General features: G+C 40.6%; 1 protein-coding gene across 2 annotated transcripts; it reads left to right on the top strand.

Moving 5' to 3' along the window:
• Nucleotides 1-8874: 8874 nt before the first annotated feature.
• nmnat2 (nicotinamide nucleotide adenylyltransferase 2) lies at nucleotides 8875-22098 on the top strand. 2 transcript variants are annotated; one of them, XM_080777713.1, is made up of 11 exons: nucleotides 8875-9130; nucleotides 11780-11868; nucleotides 13117-13184; nucleotides 14613-14691; nucleotides 14929-15055; nucleotides 17279-17359; nucleotides 17543-17587; nucleotides 17979-18055; nucleotides 19921-20022; nucleotides 20991-21058; nucleotides 21169-22098. In XM_080777713.1, the coding sequence occupies exons 1-11, from the start codon at nucleotides 9046-9048 to the stop codon at nucleotides 21269-21271; spliced, it is 924 nt and encodes a 307-aa protein (XP_080633839.1). In that variant the 5' UTR covers nucleotides 8875-9045; the 3' UTR covers nucleotides 21272-22098. The 2 variants fall into 2 exon arrangements, with proteins under 2 accessions (XP_080633839.1, XP_080633840.1); XM_080777714.1 differs by lacking the exon at nucleotides 17279-17359.
• Nucleotides 22099-25581: the final 3483 nt, after the last annotated feature.

The following is a 25581-nucleotide window of genomic DNA, read 5'->3' as shown; positions in this document are numbered from 1 at the left end:
TACATATGGGTCCTCCATTTTCAATTTATCAGAACATTTAAAGACATACAAATATGCGATACAAATATACACTTCTTGAAAAAAAGAAATCATCACCAACACTGATAATAACTTAATAAGCTCCATAATTGCATTCAAATAGAAATCCATCTCTCCTTTTGTACTGAACTGTGTAAGCTATAGGCTATTATAACCCCCCAAGTTTGCATTGGACATGCACAAATAAGCCTTCTAATTTCATTATTGCAATATCTATCCGTTTTTCGTGTATATTATAGCCTATAACCCCCCCAATGTAGTGGCCCAATGTAGCGCAAATACACTGCATTAAAATGGCAATAGCAATATATCTTTAGTTTTAGCGCTTGCTCGTCTGTCATGCATGCCGGGGAGTGCAACGGCAACTGGCGTTTAAGAAAGTTATTCGCGCCACATCCAGATTGGAATCCAATTTGTTGAAATAAGTCTAAACACAAACGAGTCACATGGAATACGATTTTTACAAAATGTGACTTGAGCCAAATTCAGAGGTGGTTTCAAATCTGATCCGTCTCAGTCTGTGTACTTGATCTAACTACCAAAGCCACATCAAACTGTCCAAAATGTCACTTGGAGCAGAAATAATGAAGTAAAATAATGTTTTATTCACTAAAAGGATACCTGGATAGTTACTTTATGACTTGCAGCTTTAGTAACAAGAATCTCATGTGTTTGTTTCATTGATTCAGTTTTCTGCTGACATACAGTATGAACTAAATGGGGCCATGGGATACAGATTGTTTAGACTTCATGGAACCGTTAGGAACCGTAATCGATAAGCAGCATAATAGTGACTGGACTGGAGGTTGGAACTGACCTCGGTGGTCTGGGTTTTCCAGACCACCTCTCTGCTGACGATCTCCCTAGTGACGTCCACCTCAGTGTCCACAAAGCTCCTCTGCTTCAGGGTGATGTCATCGTCCAGATCCATTTTGATGGTGAAACACTTCTTGGCCATGATCTTGACCTTGATGGCCAAGATCTTCTCCATAGTCATGGCCTCGGACAGCGACCTGGGACACAGGAAGAAAACAGGGTTGTGTTCAGATTTATGAAAGACGCACAGATATATTTTTAAGTTAAATACACTCGTTTTGTTTCCATCCTCAGTTTGGATAAAATCTACACATGGTTGAGGCAACGTTTTTGGGCTATCCTGATTGGAATCGGACGCGTATCAGAATGTTCTGATACATTCTGAAAAGTTAAAACCCACATGGAAACAAATGGTTGCTAATCGGATTTCAAACACATTCCTAGTATAGGTGGTTTGAAATGCGATACAAAACTGATGTAAAGATGCCTCTCAGTCTGACTCTGGACACGTTTCAACGTACGATGGTGCCTGCCGGGCCAATGACAGAACATGAGTGCTGAGTGAGTGTTTTGTTTTTAGTCTGAACAAAGCAAATACAAATGTGAAGAACTCTTATATAAAAGGAAAGGCTAAAAGCATTGTTACCTGATGTAGTCAGTCTGCACGCTGCCTTCTTTGTGGCTCTCCAGACACGCAGCTAGATGCTCCTTATTATCCAGACGTACCTGTTCCTCATCCTAAAGAACAACAACATGGAAGTCTGTCCATTCACAATTGAACTGAGCAGACACCTAACATAATCGTTCCGGTCAGGCAGAAACCTTGCATCTCCATAATTACCCCCCCTAAAAGAATGCCCTATATTTCGACATACTTGATTGTATCATTTTCTGACAAGTAATGGTTTTGGAACAAGATTTCCACCCAACAGGTTCAAAAGGTCTTGTAGCTGTGCTTACAGTATGAGTGTGGTAGTTTTGCCACCTGTACAGTTAAAGCTATGCACAACTAGCCGAAATTTCAACTTTTGAGCTTAAGGACAGCTCGTTTGGGCAGAGAATCTAAGGCTTCATTTACACTGGCAGCCAAATCCAGCCTGAATCAGATCTGTGCCACATCCAGATTGGAATCCAATGAGCCACATTCAGAGGTGGTTTGGTTTCAAATCTGATGTGTCTCAGTCTGTAGTGTACTTATTCTAACTACCAAATCACATCAAACTGCTTGCAGTAATGAAGCAAAATAATGTAAGGAATGGATACGTACGGGCTTGCAGCTTGATAGTACCAAGAATCTCATGTTGTTTTTGTTACATTGATTCAGTTTGCTGCTGACATGAACCAAATGGGGCCATGGGACAGATAAACGCTTTGTTTAGACTTTATGGAACTGCAATGAATTGTGTAGGTTGTTCTATTCACTGGCAACAGCTGTTGAATCATTCATTTGTTTGAGTCGACTGATCATAGTTACATGATCTGACAATGCTGTTGTCAGATGTTGTGGATGCACTGTAGCCAAATTATTCACATTAGTATTGAGGAAGGGGTTTTGCAGCAGTCTGGATTCTGACTGGTGGACAACAAGGGAGATGCCGCTGCGATTGGACTGGTCTCAACTCTATGACCAAAACAACAAGGGGAGGCTTTGGAACTTTTTACAAATTAAAATAATTGACGTTATAAAAGTTTATTTTAGATGGGCACATTGTATAACAAAGTATAGTACCGGTATACGGTACGTAGGACTATAGGTACCGAACCTCGGGAGTCGGGACCAAGCAGGTACACAAGGAGTCAAGAAAAGACTCAAGTATAGGAACTTAATTGGAAGGAATAATAGCCAGGCAACTAACCTTGTAAGTTATCTTTGCTGTTTTCATCTTGAATTAACCAAACTAAACGTGAGAGCGCCGGGTGAGCAGAGTAGCTGGCTGCGCAGAGCGAAATAATTCACAGCAGCTGTAAACGGTTGTCTTTGATTGAGCAGAGCCAGTATGGGTTCTGGTTCTGGACAAGATGAGATGACTGTAGTTACACCATACTAACACATGGTGGCAGTATGTGACCTAAAGATCTAATGATCCTTGTTCTCACTTTTTAACAACAGCGCTGATCTCCATGGCATAGGCCTATGGCGTAAATCTTTTTTAAATCAAAGATAAAAGTTATTATACATTTGCATATGATACACAATAAGGAAACATTTGTGTCATTTAAAAAAAAGTTTATTTATTTTTGCACTACAAAGTGATTCAAGCAGTCTCAAGCATTTACACATTACAATTAGTGATTTCTGATCATTTTCATCATGTTCAACAACATAGGCCTACAACTTGAAATTAAATAAAATGCAATGTATTCAAGTTATTATATCAAGAAATGAAAGGAGACTGCCATGTCAACAGTCTCAAATACAGGGGATATATTTTAACCACTTTAACAAAACAAAACGAATACCGGTATGCAAAAAAATATTAAATCTTTGTATTTTGTTTTTTACAATTACATTTCACGGGACACATTGAGAGCTTGTAGATCTGCAATGTTTGCCAAATGTTTGAACCCAGAATAGGTATGCTAGCGTTCATGTGGTTAAAATAAAAAAAATACATTTTCATGTAAAGCTGAGCATCAAATGAGTCTAAGCTGTGACAGCGACAGGAGAGATGATCAGAGGAGCAGAGTTTTTGCCTTCAAGGTTGTTACAAGGACAGAAGAATGGATAGAGTTTGTCAGTGAAGGTGCATCCAGTGAAAGAGTAGAGATGAACTCTGGTCTCCACATCATAAAAGGAGACCAGACCCTCCTCATAATCCACAAACACTCCCACTTTCTGGACCTGCTGTCTTATAGGGAGGAGGACAGCACGGTCATCATTAGCTATGTAATCATTTGCATTCTTCAAACATATAGTCCAGTAACCATTTGTGGGTCTTGGCGCGAGTTGTGCCTTCCTGTCGATGGATTCTCTGGCCACACCTAGATACCAGTTGGTCTTATCTTTAGCCTGAACCTCATAGTAAAACCTTCCTGAGGAGAAGCCTTGTTTCCCTAAGCCATATGCACATTGATCGAATCTCTCTTTGTTGTCTGGGAGATTCTTCTCTATTCCATCGTGACTCACTTGTTTCCCATCCTTAGACAGGAAGAGTTGGCTCTGTGCTGTATCAGGGTCCAGAGTTACATCCACTGCATACTGCCAGAGCGCTTTCAGCTCAGCATCGCACAGCGTCTTCGCCATCTCTTCACAGAGTGTCTTCTGAGGCACAACCTTAAAATATAACACCATATTGTTACGGTCAGATCAGAGAATTATATTAGACCAGTGGTTTCCAACCATTTACATGTCAATTGGGTCCAAAACTTGTCTTAGAATATTTTGTTGCCGTTGAATAAGATGTTGTCCACAATTACATGCTGTAATGATGTGGTATAATAGGAGATATAACAGGCAAACATTGGTCAAAATAACAATTCTTCTACATCCTCTAATTGTGTAAGCGTCTTGTAAATTAATAATGCAGATGTTTAACAATACTTTAACTCTTGAGAGAGTTAAAGATCTGGGAAGGGTTAATTTGGTTACCAACTCTCCATCATTTAAGATCAACTGGGGACCACCTGGAACCCCCTCCAGGACCAATTGTGGTCCCGCACCACTGGTTGAGAGAACCACTGTATTAGACCATAACATTTGTTTTAATGAAGGATTAAAGGCCTATATTGAAGCAATATAAGCCTATATTGCAGCTTATATTGACTAGTACATTTATGTCGGTTAGTGCTGTTGACATTTATTTATGCATTGATGTCAGTGAGAATAATTGAGTGAGGAACTTATAAGGAGGAAAGTATTTTCCAATTTAGAGGCCGGTCAGACATTAATATAGTAATTATACTGGATAATACATAAATAAAACAAAACAAGGAGAACAAGAATCAGGAGAATGTTAGTGGTTATAGTACTGACAATGCATCACATCAGCAAACAGTTACATCTGAGAAATGTCAAAGTTTGTTGTACAAGCAGGTGTAGAGCACGAATGATACAAGTTAGGAAGGGAACGTAATTTAGAACGCATTTAAATAATGATATGTGTTACCTGAAATAATGAGAGCTGGAAATTGACTGTGGTCCAAAGCTTTATTCTGTGCACAGAAGTCCAGTATAGTGTCACAGATACTGCTGTAGCCAGAGTGTGCAGAGGAAAGAGAAGAGAGAGAACATGTCAGTCCGAGCCCACTTAAATACATTTGGGTATACTGTATAGGGTGTGTCTTATCTATAGGGCACACACAATGCCAATGCCAGGCAGGCTGGGGGCCTGGCATTAGCCAACCGTTGATAAATAACGACAATTGCAGTGATAGCATCTTCTACAATGTTCTTCAGCTTTCTTCACACTTCAAACCAGGCGCGGCACCACCATTGGGCGGTTAAGGGACAAGTGCCCTCCCTGTATCAGCTCTATCCCATGTGATTCTCTCACATGGTGTCGGGTTGAATGTAAAAGTGAATGTCTCTGTTTTGAACACTGGTGTGAGTATCACTAAACAACGTGAAAGCAAGTGAAGTTATTCAACCTTCACTTGCTTTCACATTGTTTTAGCTCTAAACCAGTGATTCAGAACCAGGGGGTCCCGGGTCCAAATTATTATTATTACCTCTAAAATGAAAAACAAAAACGAATAAGTCCAGACTGTCCAGTTACCACATCAAAAGTAACCAACAAACTATACTGTATGAAAAATTGACTATATTCACTAAGAAAGTGCCCAAAATTGTGAAAATATTGCCTAGTGGTTGTGAGCTTGTAGATCTGCCATATAGGCTCCGGCCTGACAGCACGTTGTGTGTTGGAGTCCCCCTCAGGATGACCTTTGCTGCATGTCTCTCCCCTTATCTCCCTCCCACTTTCCTGTCTGTCTTCACTATATCAATAAAAGCTAAAAGAAATAGTTAGTTAGTTCGATATTTATTTAACCATGCAACACACAGACATAAAGGCTGTTCAATAGTGTTCTAATCTAGTATGTTAGCTTAGTTAGAAAAGTTACATTGAAATGCTGATTTTGAATGGAATCTCTGCGTGTCTGATATTTAGACCACTACTCCATCACAGATATCTCAGTACATTTAACGTGTACTTTTGTATGTTAGCCTTCAAGTTGAAACACTCCAGCGTTTAAAGCTGCATTTTGTAACTTATCTGTTATACCCTGGATTTGTTTTTGTGCTTTTGAGCTGTTATTTTGTAGTTTATCTGTCAAACTTTTAAAGTGCCCTATATATACTCTAGCTCTAGCATTATGGCTTATAATGGCATGAGAAAAAAATCTTGAGAGCTTTGATCTGCAATAAATATCTTCACTGAAAATAGCTGATCATCAAGCAACGCGTCTCACCATGCATGATGCTGTTGAGCTTGGTGGGCTTGGCGATCTATTTCAATGATCAATCATTTTATTTCGTTCTGGCCTCGATCATTGGGAACTATAACTTAGTAGCCTACACTTAAATTCCTATTTATCAATATCACAGCATGTTTTAAAGAAGAAAATACCATAATAATAATAATAATAATCTTAGTGTTTTGTCAAATATTTAGCGGCCCACTTGCAATATGCCCACAGCCCAAAGTGGGCCCATGCCCACAGGTTGTTTTTTTGTTAGTAAATAACAAAAAACAACTTGTGGTGTGGGCTGGTCAAGTACAACATTTTTACTGTACTGTACTGTACTGTACTGTACTGTACTGTACTGTACTGTACTGTACTGTACTGTACTGTACTGTACTGTACTGTACTGTACTTACAATCTCAAAGGTAACAGACAATAATTAATAGCTCATACGGGCTACACCATGAGGACTGCCATGAGGAGGGACAGCAAAGGTAAGACAGAAAGAACAGAAAGAATATATAGCATAATAATTATAATAAAGTTAATAATTATACCATTAGGTTTCGGGGAACATACCGTCGATACATTTTAGCATTTTTTTCTTATTTAATATTTTCTTACTTTCTTATTATTTACAACAAACTCAACGATACGATTTGGGGAGCATTTGAAATTCCACGATAATGGGCAAAGACAAAACTATATAGATATTGATTTTGAAAAGATTTGCTCATCCTACAGGATGAATGAAATGAATACGAAATGAGTGCCATCTCTTCTAAATTGCCATAGCCTATACCAGTGATACTCAACCTCAGGCCCGCGGGCCACATCAGGCCCGCGGGACCATTATGACTGGCCCACCAATGAAAATCTAAAAAAAAGAAGAAAAAAAAATCTGGAAAATGAAATAAAAATAAATAAATCTGAATGAAGTTATCTTTAATTACATTATTATAAGTAATACTATTAGAGTTGTACTATTACTCGAACGAAAATAAAAGCTTGGGAGGGGGGGGGGGAGATGCAATGCAAATGAAAGACATATATTGTGTATCCCTATTCCCTGACATAATTTTATAGCTAAACGGACAGAATTCTATTTTATTTGAATGATGAAACCCAGCTGCCATTAATAGTTGGAAATGGAAATGGAAATTGCGGAAATTGCAGAAATTGTAATTGCGGAAATGGAAATTGCGGAAATTGCGGAAATGGAAATTGCGGAAATTACGGAAATGGTAATTGCGGAAATTGCGGAAATGGTGGAAATGGAAATTGCGGAAATGGAAATTGAGGAAATTGCGGAAATGGAAATTGCGGAAATGGTAATTGCGGAAATTGCTCTTCACTTATAGCTATCTATTTTCAGGTAGATTGTTTTATTTTACTCAGTCAGCCATATCACTACTCATTTTTTTTCATGAAAAAGGTCATAGCTGGGTAATCTATTTTCAGGCAAATTGTGTTTATTGTATTTTATTTTACTCAGCCATAACAATTTCTGTTAACCAACTTGCTGGCTGGCAGGCAGGCAGACAGCTACTCATAGACAGGCAGACAGACAGCTACTCATGGAGAATTGGACAGGCAGGCAGACAGCTACTCATGGACAATTGGACAGGCAGGAAGGCAGACAGCTACTCATAGACAGACAGACAGCTACTCATGGACAATTGGACAGGCAGGAAGGCATGAGACAGCTACTCATAGACAGACAGACAGCTACTCATAGACAATTGGGCAGGCAGGCAGACAGCTACTCATAGACAGACAGACAGCTACTCATGGACAATTGGACAGGCAGGAAGGCAGACAGCTACTCATAGACAGGCAGACAGACAGCTACTCATGGACAATTAGGCAGGCAGGCAGACAGCTACTCATAGACAGGCAGACAGACAGCTACTCATGGACAATTAGGCAGGCAGGCAGACAGCTACTCAGACAGGCAGACAGACAGCTACTCATGGACAATTGGACAGGCAGGCAGGCAGACAGACAGCTACTCATAGACAGGCAGGCAGACAGCTACTCATAGACAGGCAGACAGTAAGACAGCTACTCATTGACAGACAGACAAATAACTACTCATGGACAGACAGGCAGGCAGGCAGGCAGGCAAAGAGCTACTCATGTTATGTTATTATGTTATTATAACAGCTACTCATGTTATGTGCAATAATTTGTGCAGTTATGGAAACAGCTCTTTGTGTTTATGCAAGAAAATGTAACACATTTATTTATTTACATATTGTGTGCATGCACATTGTACTTTGATACATTTTGCGAAAATAAAGCAATTGAAAGAGAGAAGTTATCAAGTATCATTAATGTCGTAATTTTATCTACTGGCCCCTGGCCCCTTGCCATTTTTGTAATGTGGCCCACAGGTAAATCTATTTGAGTATCCCTGGCCTATACTATAGGCTATTACAGATTGCATCATTCAACATATGTGCATGAATGAAACAAATTAACAGGAAAAAAAAGAAAAAATAAATCTGTCCAAAAATGTTCTGGAGACGTCACAATCAAAGAGGTGGAGGGGAAACCGTCTCAGCATCCTGTGCGGCAGCACTGCATGCTGAATTTGTCAGTGTGTCTTTAACAGTGGTGACGCTCTTTCCATCCATGATCCATCCATCCATCCACCCTCTACCGTTCAGCTCAGTACCGCATCCTTGGGTGGAGGCTGCTTGCCTGCGTGTTTCTCTACACCGTTAAACAAAAGAAACCTATAGGCTTTTTGGAATCACCGTTTTTATACAACTCCAGCAGCCATGACAGAAAGCAACAAAACGCACGTCATCCTGCTGTCCTGCGGCAGCTTCAATCCCATCACCAAAGGACACATCCACATGTTCGGTAAGAAAGATCCTTTGCATGTTCGCAACAGACTAAGGCTAGCCTATATAAGCCTTAAAAAAATAGCAGACCTACAAAACAACCTGTGGTGTGGACGCGCCGCTTCCGCGACGCGTCGTGAGCTTGTAGGTCTGCTATTTTTCGACGTGCCACACGCCCACACCGTTCTGCGAGGAAGTATAAACGATCTAGGCTTTCACAATATAGAATAGGCTATACTGAAAGTCTGTGGATCACAACACAAGTCCGTTTCTAAAACTAAAAATATTCTACAGTGTTAATCTAGCGCCGGCCGGGAGGCGAACATTGATATGATAATTAGGCTATTATTATAAGGGATGTGTGTCGCTATCCAGGGGGAGTGGTGCTGAAATGGGCGACGGCTCTGACGATGCTGGAAAATGTGTCAGAGACTCAGACACATAATTCTCTGTTGAAAATCAATAATTTTTGTTCAATCCATACAGTAGGCCTATAGGCTACTGTATTAGAACCCACCCAGAAACTGCTATAAGATCTGCAGATGAATATGAACGTGTTTAGATAATGTTAGTGTCTGCACTAGAAAGGCCGTAATGTGGTGTGTGTGTGTGTGTGTGTGTGTGTGTGTGTGTGTGTGTGTGCGCGCGCGCGCGCGTGCGTGCGCGCGTGCGTGTGTGTGTGTGTGTGAGCAAAATGCGTAGAGTGAAAATCTATAATTAATATCCAGTAATGAGAATTAATTCACTTTTCGGCTGAGGCTTGTTGATAACAGCATGCGTCATTCAAGAATGACAAACAAGACCTCATGTTGGCTGCATGATTGATACATTTGATTTATTAATGTATTTTTATTTAACACACAGCCTTATTTGTATCTTTCGTGTTAGACATCGAGGTCTAATGTGAATTATATGAGCAACAAAACGAAGGCCTAGCAAAAAGCCACTTCAGTATGCATGGGATTCATTATTCATTCTGGCTGAGTTGTTAAAAATCTGTGAATTCAGAGAGAGACATGTCTGAATGTTTGTCATTAGGATCTAGAAGGCTCAAACCTCACCTTTCTCCCTCATACCAACACACTCTCTCACTCTCAGACCGTTCTGTAGTGACAGCATTATGGGACAACATCTAGCAGACGGCAACGTTTTTGACGTGGCGCCCTGCTACACTCACTGGAATGCGGAAGTGCAGTTCTCAACACCCGCTTCGGATGTTATCAACTGATAAACCAATGTATGCTTCTTATCAGACCATGCAATGGAGCAGTACTAGTATGGATATATCCTACATACTGTCTACTGTGAGCTAATATTGTATCCGTAGGAGGCTTTTAATACAGCCAGAAAACCCCATTCTGGCACTGGCAGCCAGCTCAGTAACGTGCCTAGTGATTCATTAGACTCCCAACCCACACCTCCTGGGATCCCGCTTCCGGCACTATTTTTCCAACAACCGCAGACTACTTTTTTTTGCCGATAAAGTATAGTTTTAGAATGTCCATACTGGCTCCAATGCATGGTCATGACGGCTATGAAATTGACTGATAACATCCGAAAGCGCTGTTCTCAAACCCAAGACGTAGAGAGCGTGACGACTCCGCCAAAAAAAAGAAGAGCTTCAGCCGACTCAGCTGCGTTTGAGTTGTGATATTGTTGCGATATTATACAGAATTGTATAAATCCTCATGTCCCGTGTCGTGTTGCCGTGAGGCTAAATCCGCCCTAGCCGTCACCCGTTTGACGACACAGGTGTGAGACTGCGTTGATCAGAGTCATCAGACTAAGTTCCCCACACATTGATCTGAAATGTTCATCTAAATCCAGACGTCAATTGGAGTTCGAGCCAGAATGTATTGGACAGACAGACAGACAGACAGACAGTCAAATAAACAGGCTCTGATAATGCACGCGGCCCACCCATCTGACCACTTAACATGTCCTTTCTTTCACTGAATGTCTCCTTGTAGCCGATTGTCTCTGTCGTGGGTCATCCCTGCCTTGAGAGCAGTGAAGTAATCATCCAGATAAATATCAAACATATTTCATAAGTATCGGAACGGCCCTGCACGTCCAGAGCAATTTGGGAGGTTTAAGATCGGATCTTTGAAGCACTCACACTACATCATAATCTCACCAGATAAATCATTCCCTATCAGGCTAGTGATACTGACCATTATACTGAACACGATACTGACCCCGATATTGACACGATACTGATCATGATACTATGATACTGATATTGACATGATATTGACCCGGATACTGACATAATATTGATAGTGATGTGGATGACAGTGGCTCAGGGGTAGAGTGGCCGGTAGAGCAGCTGGATGGGAAACATTGAAATGTTCATGAGCAAGACACTGAACCTCTAATTGCATTGACGATGTGTAGGTTGGTGCCATGCATGGTTTCCACCCGCCATTGGTGTATATGAATGTATGGGTGAATGCGTTAATGTAATGCTATCTATGTAAAGCGCTTTGGATAAAAGTGCTATAGCCTACTGTATATGCACCATTTACCATTTATGATACTAACATGATACTGGCCATGATACTGACATAGTATCATGTTGTAAGCAGTGTAGTCTGAATTGAAACATTATGTGTGTTGTTATAGTATGTCCCTTACTGTCTATTTTTCTGTTTCTGTTTGTTTACAGAGAAAGCCAGAGAGCACCTGCACAAAGCAGGCCGCTTCATTGTGATTGGTGGAATTATCTCACCTGTGCACGACTCCTACGGCAAACCTGTAAGTAACTACAGAACACCACGCATCTACAATATTAACGTTTCAACAGTCGACAGTCTTCATCAGAATTCATTCAAAACATTAATCTATAATAAAGCCTTGGTGAGCTTTACAAAGTTAGTGTGCAGAGTTCTATTTTTTATATATAATCGGAATATACCACAGCCTGTTATGATGAGTAATTATTGAACTGTTCCCCCTTATGTTTTAATTTATATTTGTGGTAGCTACGGCCGTGTCGCGGCCCAAAAATAGCAGATCTACAAGCTCACAACTTGTAGATGGTTGACATGGTTATTGTTGGTGTCGCTGTTCGACAAAGTATAAAGCATGCATTGTTGAAGCACAGCGTTAGCGTTGCACTGCAGCTGTGTTCTCGCCTTGTTCTCTTCCTGCTGGACTTAATGGGATTCCTGTCCTACTTTTGCTGCCTGTGTAGAAGATGGGAGTTTATGAATAATAAATGATACAGTAGATACAGTACAGTAACACACTGCTGTTCCACTCTGTGTTCTTTTCATTGGATTTCATGGATTATTTCCACTGTTCCTGTTTGTCATGTCATTAAATTATTGCACCTTGTGCACATGTGCACACAAATGTAATTTCTATGTTCAACGACAGGAACGCAATACAAAAATTAATCGCAATTATTTGAGCGACACTTAATCAACAAGTAAAATGTCATAATGGTGACAGCCCTATAGAGTAGATGTCCACCAGTATAGATAATGGAAATCTGACATCACTACGGGTAGTGAGTCGTTTCTTTCCATTGAAAATATACCATAGGGTCTCAATAGCATCGTGGCAACTGTGTTCCAAAAATAAACAAATGAGCCCTGCTATTTTACTAGTATGGATATGAAGTATCAACGGATGGTGAAAAAGCACTATTTTATCCAAAGAGTAATAAAATAAATACATTTTCTCCAAACCCAGACTTTATTAAATGTAACTCAAATATCATCAACGATACCTGTTTGGAACACAGTTCTTACACTATTCTTTTTCAATAAAATAAAAAAGGAGAAAAAAAAGCAGTGCACTGGATTGGGGATGCGCTGCAATGTTTATTGCAGTTTGAACATACTGTAGTTGCAATTACCTCTAGGCTCTGTCTGCCAGGAGAGGGAGACAACGGACATAACAGATTGTTCAACCTCGAGTTTATATTGTAATGATTTGTTGAAAGTGTTCAGGATGTGTGTCAGTCAGTCAGTCACTTTTTCGTGTGTGTCGTTTCAGGGTCTGGTGAACAGCAGACATCGTCTCACCATGTGTCAGCTGGCTGTCCAATCGTCTGACTGGATCAGGTCTGGTTTATTAGATTCCACTTTCACTTAACCCATTTAGACCTGAGGCCGATTCTAAAAAACGCCTTCTAAATCTTGACCTAAGTTTTCTGGAAAACTCAAATATTTATATAGCTGCATCATTTTTTTTGTGAGCCTGTACATCAGTCTATCATCGGCGTAAACTAACAATGATGTTGATGTTTGTTTACAGCCATGGTTCCAAACGTTACTTCTTAAACATTTGTTTTCTTATTTATGGAATTTATTTCTTTCTTACATTATTCAGGAAATGCATTGAGTTTGTTTTAAATTCATCGTTCTTTTTTGGTTAAAAGAAAATCACATACGTGTGAAGTGAACAGTGCCTTTTACCAAGATGGTGATGTAACGTCATCATACATCACTTTTTAGGCCCACTGCAGGGGCCTAAAAAGTTTATACAGAATAAAATGTCATTGACTATTTGGCCTGAAAAGTTAATATATTAAAGTCTAACTCATGTTGATTAGGTGATGTAATGGTGATGTATAACAGACGGTGCCAACACAAACATTAAATGCCATTAACAATAAAGAGACAATATGACGTAATGAGGGAAAATATGACGTCATTGTCAATGGCGTTTTTAAAACAAACAAAATTATACATTAAGGGAGATTTACTCACAACCCATACAAATGGGTCCTAGTTGACCCACTGTTTGGAAAACAGTGTGGACTAACAACAACGGCGTGGTTTGTTTACAGAGTGGACTAACCATGGTGATGTTTGTTTACAGAGTGGACTAACCATGGTGTTGTTTGTTTACAGAGTGGACTAACCATGGTGTTGTTTTTTTACAGAGTGGACTAGTAACCATGGTGATGTTTATTTACAGAGTGGACTAACCATGGTGTTGTTTATTTACAGAGTGGACTAACCATGGTGTTGTTTGTTTACAGAGTGGACTAACCATGGTGATGTTGTTTACAGAGTGGACTAACCATGGTGTTGTTGTTTACAGAGTGGACTAACCATGGTGTTGTTTGTTTACAGAGTGGACTAACCATGGTGTTGTTGTTTACAGAGTGGACTAACCATGGTGATGTTTGTTTACAGAGTGGACTAACCATGGTGTTGTTTGTTTACAGAGTGGACTAACCATGGTGTTGTTTGTTTACAGAGTGGACTAACCATGGTGTTGTTTGTTTACAGAGTGGACTAACCATGGTGATGTTGTTTACAGAGTGGACTAACCATGGTGTTGTTTGTTTACAGAGTGGACTAACCATGGTGTTGTTTGTTTACAGAGTGGACTAACCATGGTGTTGTTTGTTTACAGAGTGGACTAACCATGGTGATGTTGTTTACAGAGTGGACTAACCATGGTGTTGTTTATTTACAGAGTGGACTAACCATGGTGATGTTGTTTACAGAGTGGACTAACCATGGTGATGTTGTTTACAGAGTGGATCCATGGGAGAGCTACCAGAACACATGGCAGACAACCTGCAGCGTACTAGAACATCACCGTGACCTGATGAAGGTACGAACCATCATCATCATCATTGTAGGACATATGATGAAAAAATACAATACTAATTTAACTGATCTCAGAATTGAACTGGTTCACAGTGACAGAAACAGAACAAGAATGTAATATTCAATGCAGCTGTAGCCATGGAAACAGGGACTGTTAACAATGTTATCAGTTGTTTTTATGAAACATGTTTATGAAACGGTGTGAAATGGATATAAAAGCTTATTTTTTATTATTCTTCAGAGAGTCACTGGCTGCATCCTGTCTAATGTCAACACGCCGTCAACGACTCCTGTGATTGGTCAGCCACAGAACGAGACTCCACCCATTTACCAGAACCAGAACAACATGATTCACAAGACCACTCCCGGTGAGCGAATATTAATGGTGTCATACATACAGCACACATACATTTATATTTATAATCAATGAAAAATAACTGTTCAGCGAAGCTTGCGTGCACTGGCGGAAACAAATCAATACCGGGGGGGTGCAAAACACACGATCCCCCAAACCGACTCCCCCCCACCAACAACACTTACATTGCTTTAAAACAAACATCCACAGTTAAACAAAATGGCAAAAAAAAGGAATAGCAGTCGTAAAATGTATGTCCTCACAATTATAGTGCTACTACATCTATTAACTAGTTCAACCAGGTTTATTCAGTCCCTCTAGTAGCAGTTCATTCCAGGTCAGTGTGTCCATCTTAAAATAGCTCCACCATCGATTTAACAAAAAAACACTGACTGTTGTTCAAAGACAAAGACGTATGTGTATCATCATCTGTGTGTGTGTGTGTGTGTGTGTGTGTGTGCGTGCGTGCGTGCGTGCGTGCGTGCGTGCGTGCGTGCGTGCGTGCGTGCGTTCGTGCGTGCGTCATTAGTAAATGGGCCCTTTCCTGTTCTGTCTCCTCTACAATTCAATATTTATTCAATATCTGTCAAATACGTCCTGTCTTTTCTCACAAACAGTGTTCAGCCTCCACACAGCTTTATTCTGCTCTGTTTCTGAGTTCCATATCTAAATGCTGCATATCATTTACAGTATATATGCTTTTGGGAACAGTCCGAAAGGTCTAATGTTTCATTGTCTACTCTAGATTATACAGAATATTGTGTGTCAATCCTTTTCACATTTCACGTCACAGCCTAAACGTGAAATAATCTGCTATTGTACAAAGCATCATATTAATTTTCAACCCACTGATTTAGCAAACGTATCTTTTTGGGGTTTTTAATGCTGGAACAGCTCTTTTATAATGAAAGAGAGGTCACGTGTGAAGAGATTGTTGTATCTGCTGCAGGGAATAGTACAGTTTAAACGGACATAAATCTTGACTATAGGCTGATTTTGTTTTCCAGTGCATGTATAAAAACTACAGCAGATTAAAAACATGGCAGGCAAGTAAGCAACACAACTGCATCTAATGGAATGAATAATGGGTCTGTGTACAAATGTGCAAGCAGGGATGTTTCAGGCCACGAACCCCTGAAATAAATATTTGAACTGGGGACTCCCCAAAATAATCATATTTGAACTGGGGACACCCCAAAATAATATTTGAACTGGGGACGCACCAAAATAATCATATTTGAACTGGTGATGCCCCAAAATTCCATATTTGAACTGGTGATGCCCCAAAATTCCATATTTGAACTGGGGACACCCCAAAATTCCATATTTGAACTGGGGACGGCCCCAAATATTGGTGAATACTGGTGATGCCCCAAAATATTTGAACTGGGGACGCCCCAAAATTCCATATTTGAATTGGTGATGCCCCAAAATAATCATATTTGAACTGGGGACCCCCCAAAATAATCATATTTGAACTGAGGAGTGAGGACCGGGGACCCCCCAAAATAATCATATTTGCACTGGGGACCCCCTACCCTGACAAGCACTTGGAATTGGAGTTCGACTCGGTTCCCCAGATAAATATTGTGAAAATAGCCAATCTACAAGCTCACATCGCCTCACAACACAATACGTTGTGAGCATGTAGATCTGCATGTAGATCATGTAGATAAACTTTTGCTTCATTCTTAGGAAATATTTGACAATTTGGCTAATGTTTGACAACTTTCTACCGTATCTAGTTTGTTGATTACTTTCGATGCAGTAATGATTTTCATTTTCATCACTTTCGAAATGTGCAGATAGTACCACTACTGCAGTACACTGTGTGTTGGTTTGTTTACTGTTGAGAGAACAATGCTGCACATTAAGCTAATCCAGTGGTGTCAATTGGGTATGGCAAGCTAAGGCAGCTGCTATACTTTGGCTCCAGGGTGGAAAAAACTATAAAAATATGCCCGAAAAATAAGCAAATAACCGCGCACACAACCGCAAAAATAGAGATAAATAGCCGTGCGTGCATGGGCACGGGCACGACGCATGCACATTGCACATGCACGACGCGCCGTGAACTTGCCATACCGTAGCTTTTGCTGAAATGACGCCACTGAGCTAATCATCTGGACCCTCACCCCAACATCATTTTTGGACCCCCACAGGTTGAGAACCACTGGTCTACAGTATTGTTAGTGCATGTGGACTCACCTCCACCTCACTGTGTTTGTGTGTGCAGTCAAACTGTGGGGGAAGATATCAGAGAATCTGGGCAAGATCTGCTGCGTACGCCCTCACATCGATCGCTTCACCTTTGTGGGTGAGTGGAGTGGAGTGGAACACGAACACGAACACGAACACGAACACACACACACACACACACACACACACAAGGTTTCTACTCGACAGAGGAATTCATTTACAAATGTCTCTTACAATGAATTGTAAACGTAATGATTTTTAAATCAATGATCAATAACTCACGTTTGTCCTCTTCTGTCAGATGAAAATGCAAACCTGGGAACTGCTCTGAGGTATGAGGAGATTGGTGAGTTGAGTCCTTTTATTTACCTACATTCACAAATCAATTTGAGTATTCAGTACAGTCTATGGAGCTGTATCCCCTGACAGTACTGTCAATCAAACAGTCTGTGATGTGATTGACAACACTATAACGTTAGAATGGTCCCATACACCAGTGGTTCTCAAACCGGGGTCCTCGAGAGGGTTCCAGGGGGTCCCCAGAAAAAACGTTTGACAGTTAGGACAGTTACAGTAGGCTTAACACTTATACCAAAGTGGCGGCGGAGCCATGAAATTAAAGCGTTTGAGAACCACTGCCATACACAACAGTTTTTTGGGGGTTATGCTGTATTTGAAGCTGTTTGCGGAGTCCATGTTGATGTTGTTTGTTTGTTTGTTTGTTTGTGTATGTGTAGAGTTACGCATCCTGCTCCTGTGTGGTAGTGACCTTCTGGAGTCATTCTGTATCCCTGGACTGTGGAAGGACAGTGACGTAAGCATAAATTAATACCTATGACAAGACAAAACCTCACGTTTGAAATGACTGTCTGCCTAATGCATGTTATGTACATCTGACAACAGCTAGGTATGGTACTGTATGTCTCTCATGTTATGCACATAAACAGTAAAGATATTAGGTATGTATCTCAGAAAGCCCCCTACATCTATTCACTGCCTGCAGTTGGTTGAAAATGTTGCAGCACAACTCTTAAAGGACCATTTCACCTTCATATAATTGGTCCTCACTAAAATTCCACCATTTATTTCTACTTGCAGTTCAGAAACCCGTCAACCAGTGACATCATTGATCTAATAGAAACTGCAGGCTTTCTATTCCTGAAAAGTTGCCATGCAATAATGGAATCCATCGTTCTCACGATAATACAAATCTAAATATTTAAATAATCTTAAAGGACCACTTCATCACTTTTCAACATATCTTCATATCATCCTCACTAATAATCATGATAAAATGGCACAATTTCTTTCTACTCGGTCTGGGTCTCATAGGAGTGCTGTGTTCACAAACCCGTCCACCAGTGACATCATCAATGGGGAATCCAAGCTAATAGAAACTGCAGGCTTTCTGGTCCTGAAAAGTTGCAATGTGAAAAAGGAAGCCATCGTTCTCACAATAATACAAATCTAAACATTTTTGTAAAAGAAATGAACTGCCCACAGCCCTCCTATGAGACACAGACTGAGTAGAAAAGAATGGTGGTATTTCATCATGATTAATGATGAGGACCTACAGTATTATATAAAGATGGGTTGAAAAGTGGTGAACTGGTCCTTAAACTGTCCACAGCCTACTCAGTACACAGACAGAGTAGGATAGTTATTTTGGTATTTTATAATGAACATTAATGAAGACCACTTATATGAAGACAAGTTGACAAGTGGTGAAGTGGTCCTTTAACTGGCTCCAAAAACACCTACTGTATTCCAACCGTCTTTGCACTGGCTGCATTTAGAATTGATTTTTAGATTGTATTAATTACCCCACAAGGCCAGGTCCGAACAAGTCCCTTCCTGCATATAGGATTTACTGTTTACTCATCCCTTATAAGCCAACCCACAGCCTGAGGTCCTCAGGCAAAGCACTGCTGGTCCGCGCTTTCGCGATCAGAGCACTGACACTTTGGAATACTCTAGTGGTGAATACCATAGTGGTGAATACCCTAGTGGTGAGTACCATATAGTGGTGAATACCCTAGTGGTGAGTACCCTAGTGGTGAATACCCTAGTGGTGAATACCCTAGTGGTGAATACCCTAGTGGTGAATACCATAGTGGTGAATACCCTAGTGGTGAATACCCTAGTGGTGAATACCCTAGTGGTGAATACCATAGTGGTGAATACCATAGTGGTGAATACCCTAGTGGTGAATACCATAGTGGTGAATACCCTAGTGGTGAATACCCTAGTGGTGAATACCCTAGTGATGAATACCCTAGTGGTGAATACCCTAGTGGTGAATACCCTAGTGGTGAATACCCTAGTGGTGAATACCATAGTGGTGAATACCCTAGTGGTGAATACCCTAGTGGTGAATACCCTAGTGGTGAATACCATAGTGGTGAATACCCTAGTGGTGAATACCCTAGTGGTGAATACCCTAGTGGTGAATACCGTACCCTAGCCAAGGATCCTCGCTGAGTCTGTGCCCCGCTTTAAATCTCTCCATAAAACTCAGCTTTATAAAGCTGCTTTTAAATTGTTTCTTGTTTTATGTTAGTGTTATGGATTGGATTTTGTGTTTAAGCACTTGTTTTAAGAACTAAAAGTTGCTATACAAATAAACTATTATTATTATTATTAATAATAATATTAATGTAAGTGAACGTTTGGTTTCAGATGGAGGTGATCGTGGGGGACTTCGGCATGGTGGTGGTCCCTCGTGATGGAGCAGACACAGACAGAATCATGAACCATTCTTCTGTCCTTCGCAAACACAAGGCAAGTACATCATTCACCAGTAGTACGGTCCACTATCCACTACGGTCCACTATCAGTAATAAAACTATTACAAATAAATAAATAATAATCACAACAGAAGTACACCACACGTGACACGGCGAAACTCAGGACACAGCGGGAACGCAAGGGACAGGTTGCAGACAGGTCGCTCCAACGAAATGCAGCGACCAATGAGGAATCTATATTTTTTCTATATCTATCTATGAACAAGAGAGCAGCCAGTCACAGGCAGTCTGAATAGTCTCTGATGCTCTTTAGCCAACTAGGCACGGCTGTAGGAAACCTGAGTCTGGAGAGGGGAGGGGCTCAGGAGGAATAGTCACAGTACATACAGTAGGCTATACACAGGGCATGGGCAGAGGCAGAGTGTGACAATAAGGGCTCTAAACAAACATTAAAGTCCATAGACATGGCTGACTCTAAAGTAGACTTGGCTGGCAAACGGTTTATGTCATAGCTCCTGATTATCAGACTGAAGCTTCCTGAAGCCGTTCACTCAGTGGACTATATAGTACTCTAAACAAACGGTGATCTTCAGAAGTCATGCATTGGAGGGGCTAGCACCACTCAAATAGATTTGATATGACAATATTAAATTAAATAACAGCATGAGGTTCTACCCTACTGAGAGGCTCCATAATCAGACCGTCACGTTGATTATTATAATCCATTTAGCATTTACCACACTGCTGATAATCTGGTTTAAATCCCTCTAATCCTACAATTGGGCGTGTTAAAATGATTTGTGTAACATATACTGTGAGACACTCATCTTTAGAATGTTCTGCAGTTGCAGATGGGAATGACTTTAAAGCTGCTGTAAGTCGCGATGCGACGCTACAGTACACATACTTTTACCCAAAAAAGAAAATCACTTGCACATTAACTTAATAGCATAAAAATGTAAATGTGATGGGTTTGTTCATGTTGTGCTGCGTCTCTTATAGGACAACATCATCGTAGTGAAAGACGACATGAACCATCCCATGTCCATCGTCAGTTCAACCAAGAGCAGGTATGGTCATGACTCAAATCTATTTTGTCAATGTACTACTGTCCCCAATGTCCTGCCTCGTGTCCTCTCTGTCCCCTCATGTCCTGTCCCCTGTGTCCTCCTTCCTCCAGACTGGCCCTCCAGCATGGCGATGGTCATGTGACCGACTACCTGAGTCAGACCGTCATCGACTACGTCCTGCAGAGTCAGCTCTACATCAACACGTCCGGATAGACGCCCTGTGACCCCTGACCCCTTAACCTTTGACCCCTACAGACCCCACCCTCACCTGTACAGAAGCCCCGCCCCCTGACCTCTCACACGCCCTAAGCCTCAACCAGTGGTGGACAAAGTACTCAGCTCCAGTACAGTAAAAGTACCAATACTCCTGGTCAAATATTACTCAACTGCAAGTGAAAGTTGCTCAATCAAATATGTAATTGAGTTATAAAGTGCTGGAGTACTTGCTTTTAAAGATGCTTAAGTACTCCGAAGTACATGCTTTTAAAATGACAAAATACTACATTGCTGTATTGACATTTAGAGACGTCTCCCTCAAAAATAGTAAAAAATAGCTGATCTACTTAAGCTTGGCCATTAAATAGAGCTTAAGTGGTCTTGTATTATATAATATACAAGGGGGTTCCTTCCTACCTAGAAATGTAGAGTCAAAAGTGCAATATTTGTCTTTGAAATGTATTGAAGAAAAAAGTCACAAGCTTCCAAAGAACAATACTCAAGTAAAGTACTACAGATACTCAATAATAATACACATAAGTACTCAAATCAAATATATGTAGTTTCTGTCCACCACTGGCCCTCAGTCCCTTCCTCCTCTGCTTGTCCAGCATCCATAATTAGCGTTAGATTTTCATCTCCCTTCACTTCCTGTGTCATGTGATTTGGGGGGAGGGACCACAAGTGTTCTAATTGTTATTATCCTTTTCCCCCAATCAGTCGACGGAAGGGGCAGCCCCGCCCATCTGGTACCGGGGTTGAACTAGCACGTCCGACAATGTGGGTGCAATTGAGGTGAGACAGGAAGGTGTGCTTGAATTCTCTCCTGCAGCGATGTACAGTACACACACACACACACACACACACACACACACACACACACACACACAGGAATGAAAGGCTCTCAGATATTCATGGACTGTGATCCAGCAGTGGATTGATCACAGCATGGATGATATTGGGGGTTGGAAACCATTGTAGGGATGTAGAAAAGAATGTACATTTTTATTATCATTTTCTCTCACTGGAGTTCACGAGTTTTTGAAATTACACGTTTAATTCTGGTTTCGACAGGTTTTAAGGCGCGATCATGTCCGCTTGAAATTCAATGTAAAGACAACAGGAGAGAATCAGGGAGTGTAAGTTTTTTGTTATGAACACTAAATATTCTTATTAAAGTCTTATTTGTACTTTGTCGTGCGACGGTGTCACACACTGAAAATAGCGCACGGCCGCATGCATAGAACATTTTTGGCATGAGCGTTTTACTCACTCTATAGAATGTCATCTGTTGTGAAAGTGTTTGCAAAACAAATTATACAAGTATATATACACGGTATATACATAAAAGAATATAGTGGGGTGTACCCACGTGTCGCCATTTTATATTCACACAATATAAATGTATGTACAGATGTACCATGTATCCAAACAAATCTCTGCCCCTTGGCTTTGTCTCTGCTGAGCATTCACATTTGTTTTACTATTTTTTTAAATTGGAGTTAGATTTCTCGATTGATTTCTGCATTGTTTTCAGAGTGTTATGTCTGATTTATATTCCGTAAGCAGCAGCACGGCAGCGCATTGAAGATGTAATGCAGTGGTGGACAAAGTACTCACCCCAATATTTAAGATACATACTCCTGGTCCAATATTACTCAGCTAAAAGTGAAAGTTAGAGTTAAAGTACCTAGAGTATTTGCTGTTAAGGATACTCAAGTAGTCCAAAGGACACATTAACAAACATATTTTATCGATGCACTGCTATACTGTGGATGTCTTGAACAAAAGAATAGAGCAAGTGGTTAAATTCGAATTTGAAACTTTGGTTCCCGCGACCGGGTACGTTCCTAGAAATGTTTTGGAGATATTTTTATTTTGAAATGTAGTTGACTGAAAGTCATAAGCTTGCAAAATAAAAATATACATAAATACATTTAAATAAAATGAATACACAAATAAAGATACTCAAAAATGTGCTTCATCATTACTCAGGTAAATGTAGTATAGTGTCCACCACTGCTTAAAGGCCTCGCCACCCTGTACAGTACATAACGAATGTTACCTTGGACACGAAATAGACGCATAAAACCAAAAGTTAAACTGTGAGTTTGTGACGATGTGCTGCTGCGTTGCTGTGAACTCTGTGTTCTAATGCAGTGCGTCTCAACCTGCGGGTTAGGGGCCATTCGGTGCAAGTGGGCCCCCAAATACTTTTCATTGTGATACTGATACATAGGAATTTAAGTATACTGCTTTAGTTCTATTGATCCAAGCCGGAACACAATAATTTGATCATTAAACCACCAAATTGATTGATCATCTGAGGTCAGATAGGGGCGGCCCTGATCCATAAAAGGTTGAGAAGCACTGGTCTAGTGGAATGTAAACGGTAGCGGTAAAGACACAGGACAACAGATTATTTTAAATGATGTGGGGAAAAAAGAAAACACGTCCTGTATCATGTTATAATTTGGCATTCTCATAAAAAATAAATACATTTTGGAAATCTGTGTTTGAAAAGCAAAACTCTGCCCTGGCCCACAACAACAGTTTTAAGATGTCAGGAGTGGAAAAAGGTCCAGCCTGGTGAACTCACCAGCATTCCATTAATACAAGGATACTTATATCATCAAAATACTGTACATTTCATTTGAATGACAATTAATTTCAAGAAGGCTGTGTGGGGACACTACAAATCCAAATCCCGAACCTGACATTTTCATTCCATAAATGAATGTTCTGTCAAACAAGTTCAAAAGAGATAGTACCAAAAAAAAGTCTTGTTTCCATTTAGGCCATATGCAATCAATTCATACTGTAGATGAGACAAGAATATTAACAAAATTCAATATAAAAAATAAAAAAATAAAACTCAATTGAGCTTTTTCCCAAACTAGACACATAAATGTATTGTAAAATATACATGCAGCTCTCAGGAAAAAACAATGTCATGCTTTTCAAGATGGTAGGTGAAATAAACAGGAGAGCAGCACACAGGCATTGTGTATGGTTGGACTGAATTCACAGATATAGATTGTATAGTTGGTCATATTTCAAAGCCATGGTCACATTCTGATTACAACCAATTAAACTGACCTACCGTAATCACCTAATAAAGCTGCTTCATTGACAGTAAGTACTATCCTCATTTCATTTGATTCTGTGTTAACTGCCTTGCCTTGCTCAGGAGCAGAGTGAATGGTGACTGGAAGGTTAAAGACACCTTCCAGGCTCATCGCCAGTTGGTTGGTAGATTGAATCTCTGGACCAACTGCTAAAATTTGAATAAAGAAAGTGATAAAAAGCAAGGCTTTTGCACACCTACAAGCGACAGGTGCGTAGGAGAGGGACAACCAAGTGCCAGACGACATGAAAAAGAAAAGGGAAACAGCAACGTTTCGGCCTATGCAGCCGCAGAGGCCCAAACGTTGCCGTTTGCATATTCAAGTTCTTCACTCCATTTGAAGACAGTGTGCAGGTGTTTTTTACATTTTCAAAAGGGAAAATGAAAAAGTAAAGTGAGGGCGCGCTAATGACAGGCACCTACCAGTATTGCAGTAGAATACTGCATGTGGTTGTCCTGGTCAGCTCCCAAACAGTATCAGACTGTGGTTGTACTGGTCAGCTCCAAGTATAACAGTAGCCTATCAGACTGTGGTTGTACTGGTCAGCTCCAAGTATAACAGTAGCCTATCAGACTGTGGTTGTACTGGTCAGCTCCAAGTATAACAGTAGCCTATCAGACTGTGGTTGTACTGGTCAGCTCCAAGTATAACAGTAGCCTATCAGACTGTGGTTGTACTGGTCAGCTCCCAGTACAAACTTCAGACTGTAGTTGTACTGTCTGGTCAGCTCTCAGCTAACGGTATCAGACTGTGGTTGTACTGGTCAGCTCCCAGTATAACAGTATCAGACTGTGGTTGTACTGGTCAGCTCCCAGTATAACAGTATCAGACTGTGGTTGTCCTGGTCAGCTCCCAGTATAACAGTATCAGACTGTGGTTGTACTGGTCAGCTCCCAGTATAACAGTATCAGACTGTGGTTGTACTGGTCAGCTCCCAGTATAACAGTATCAGACTGTGGTTGTACTGGTCAGCTCCCAGTATAACAGTAACAGACAGTGGTTGTACTGGTCAGCTCCCAGTATAACAGTATCAGACTGTGGTTGTACTGGTCAGCTCCCAGTATAACAGTATCAGACTGTGGTTGTCCTGGTCAGCTCCCAGTATAACAGTAACAGACAGTGGTTGTACTGGTCAGCTCCCAGTAACAGACTGGTTGTACTGGTTCAGCTCAGAAGACT

The sequence above is a fragment of the Protomyctophum bolini genome (genome assembly GCF_963924005.1).
Source record: "Protomyctophum bolini genome assembly, chromosome: 12".
Lineage (NCBI taxonomy): Eukaryota > Metazoa > Chordata > Actinopteri > Myctophiformes > Myctophidae > Protomyctophum > Protomyctophum bolini.
The sequence above is the reverse complement of the archived record's forward strand: the minus strand, read 5'-3'. Positions and strand labels throughout refer to the sequence as shown.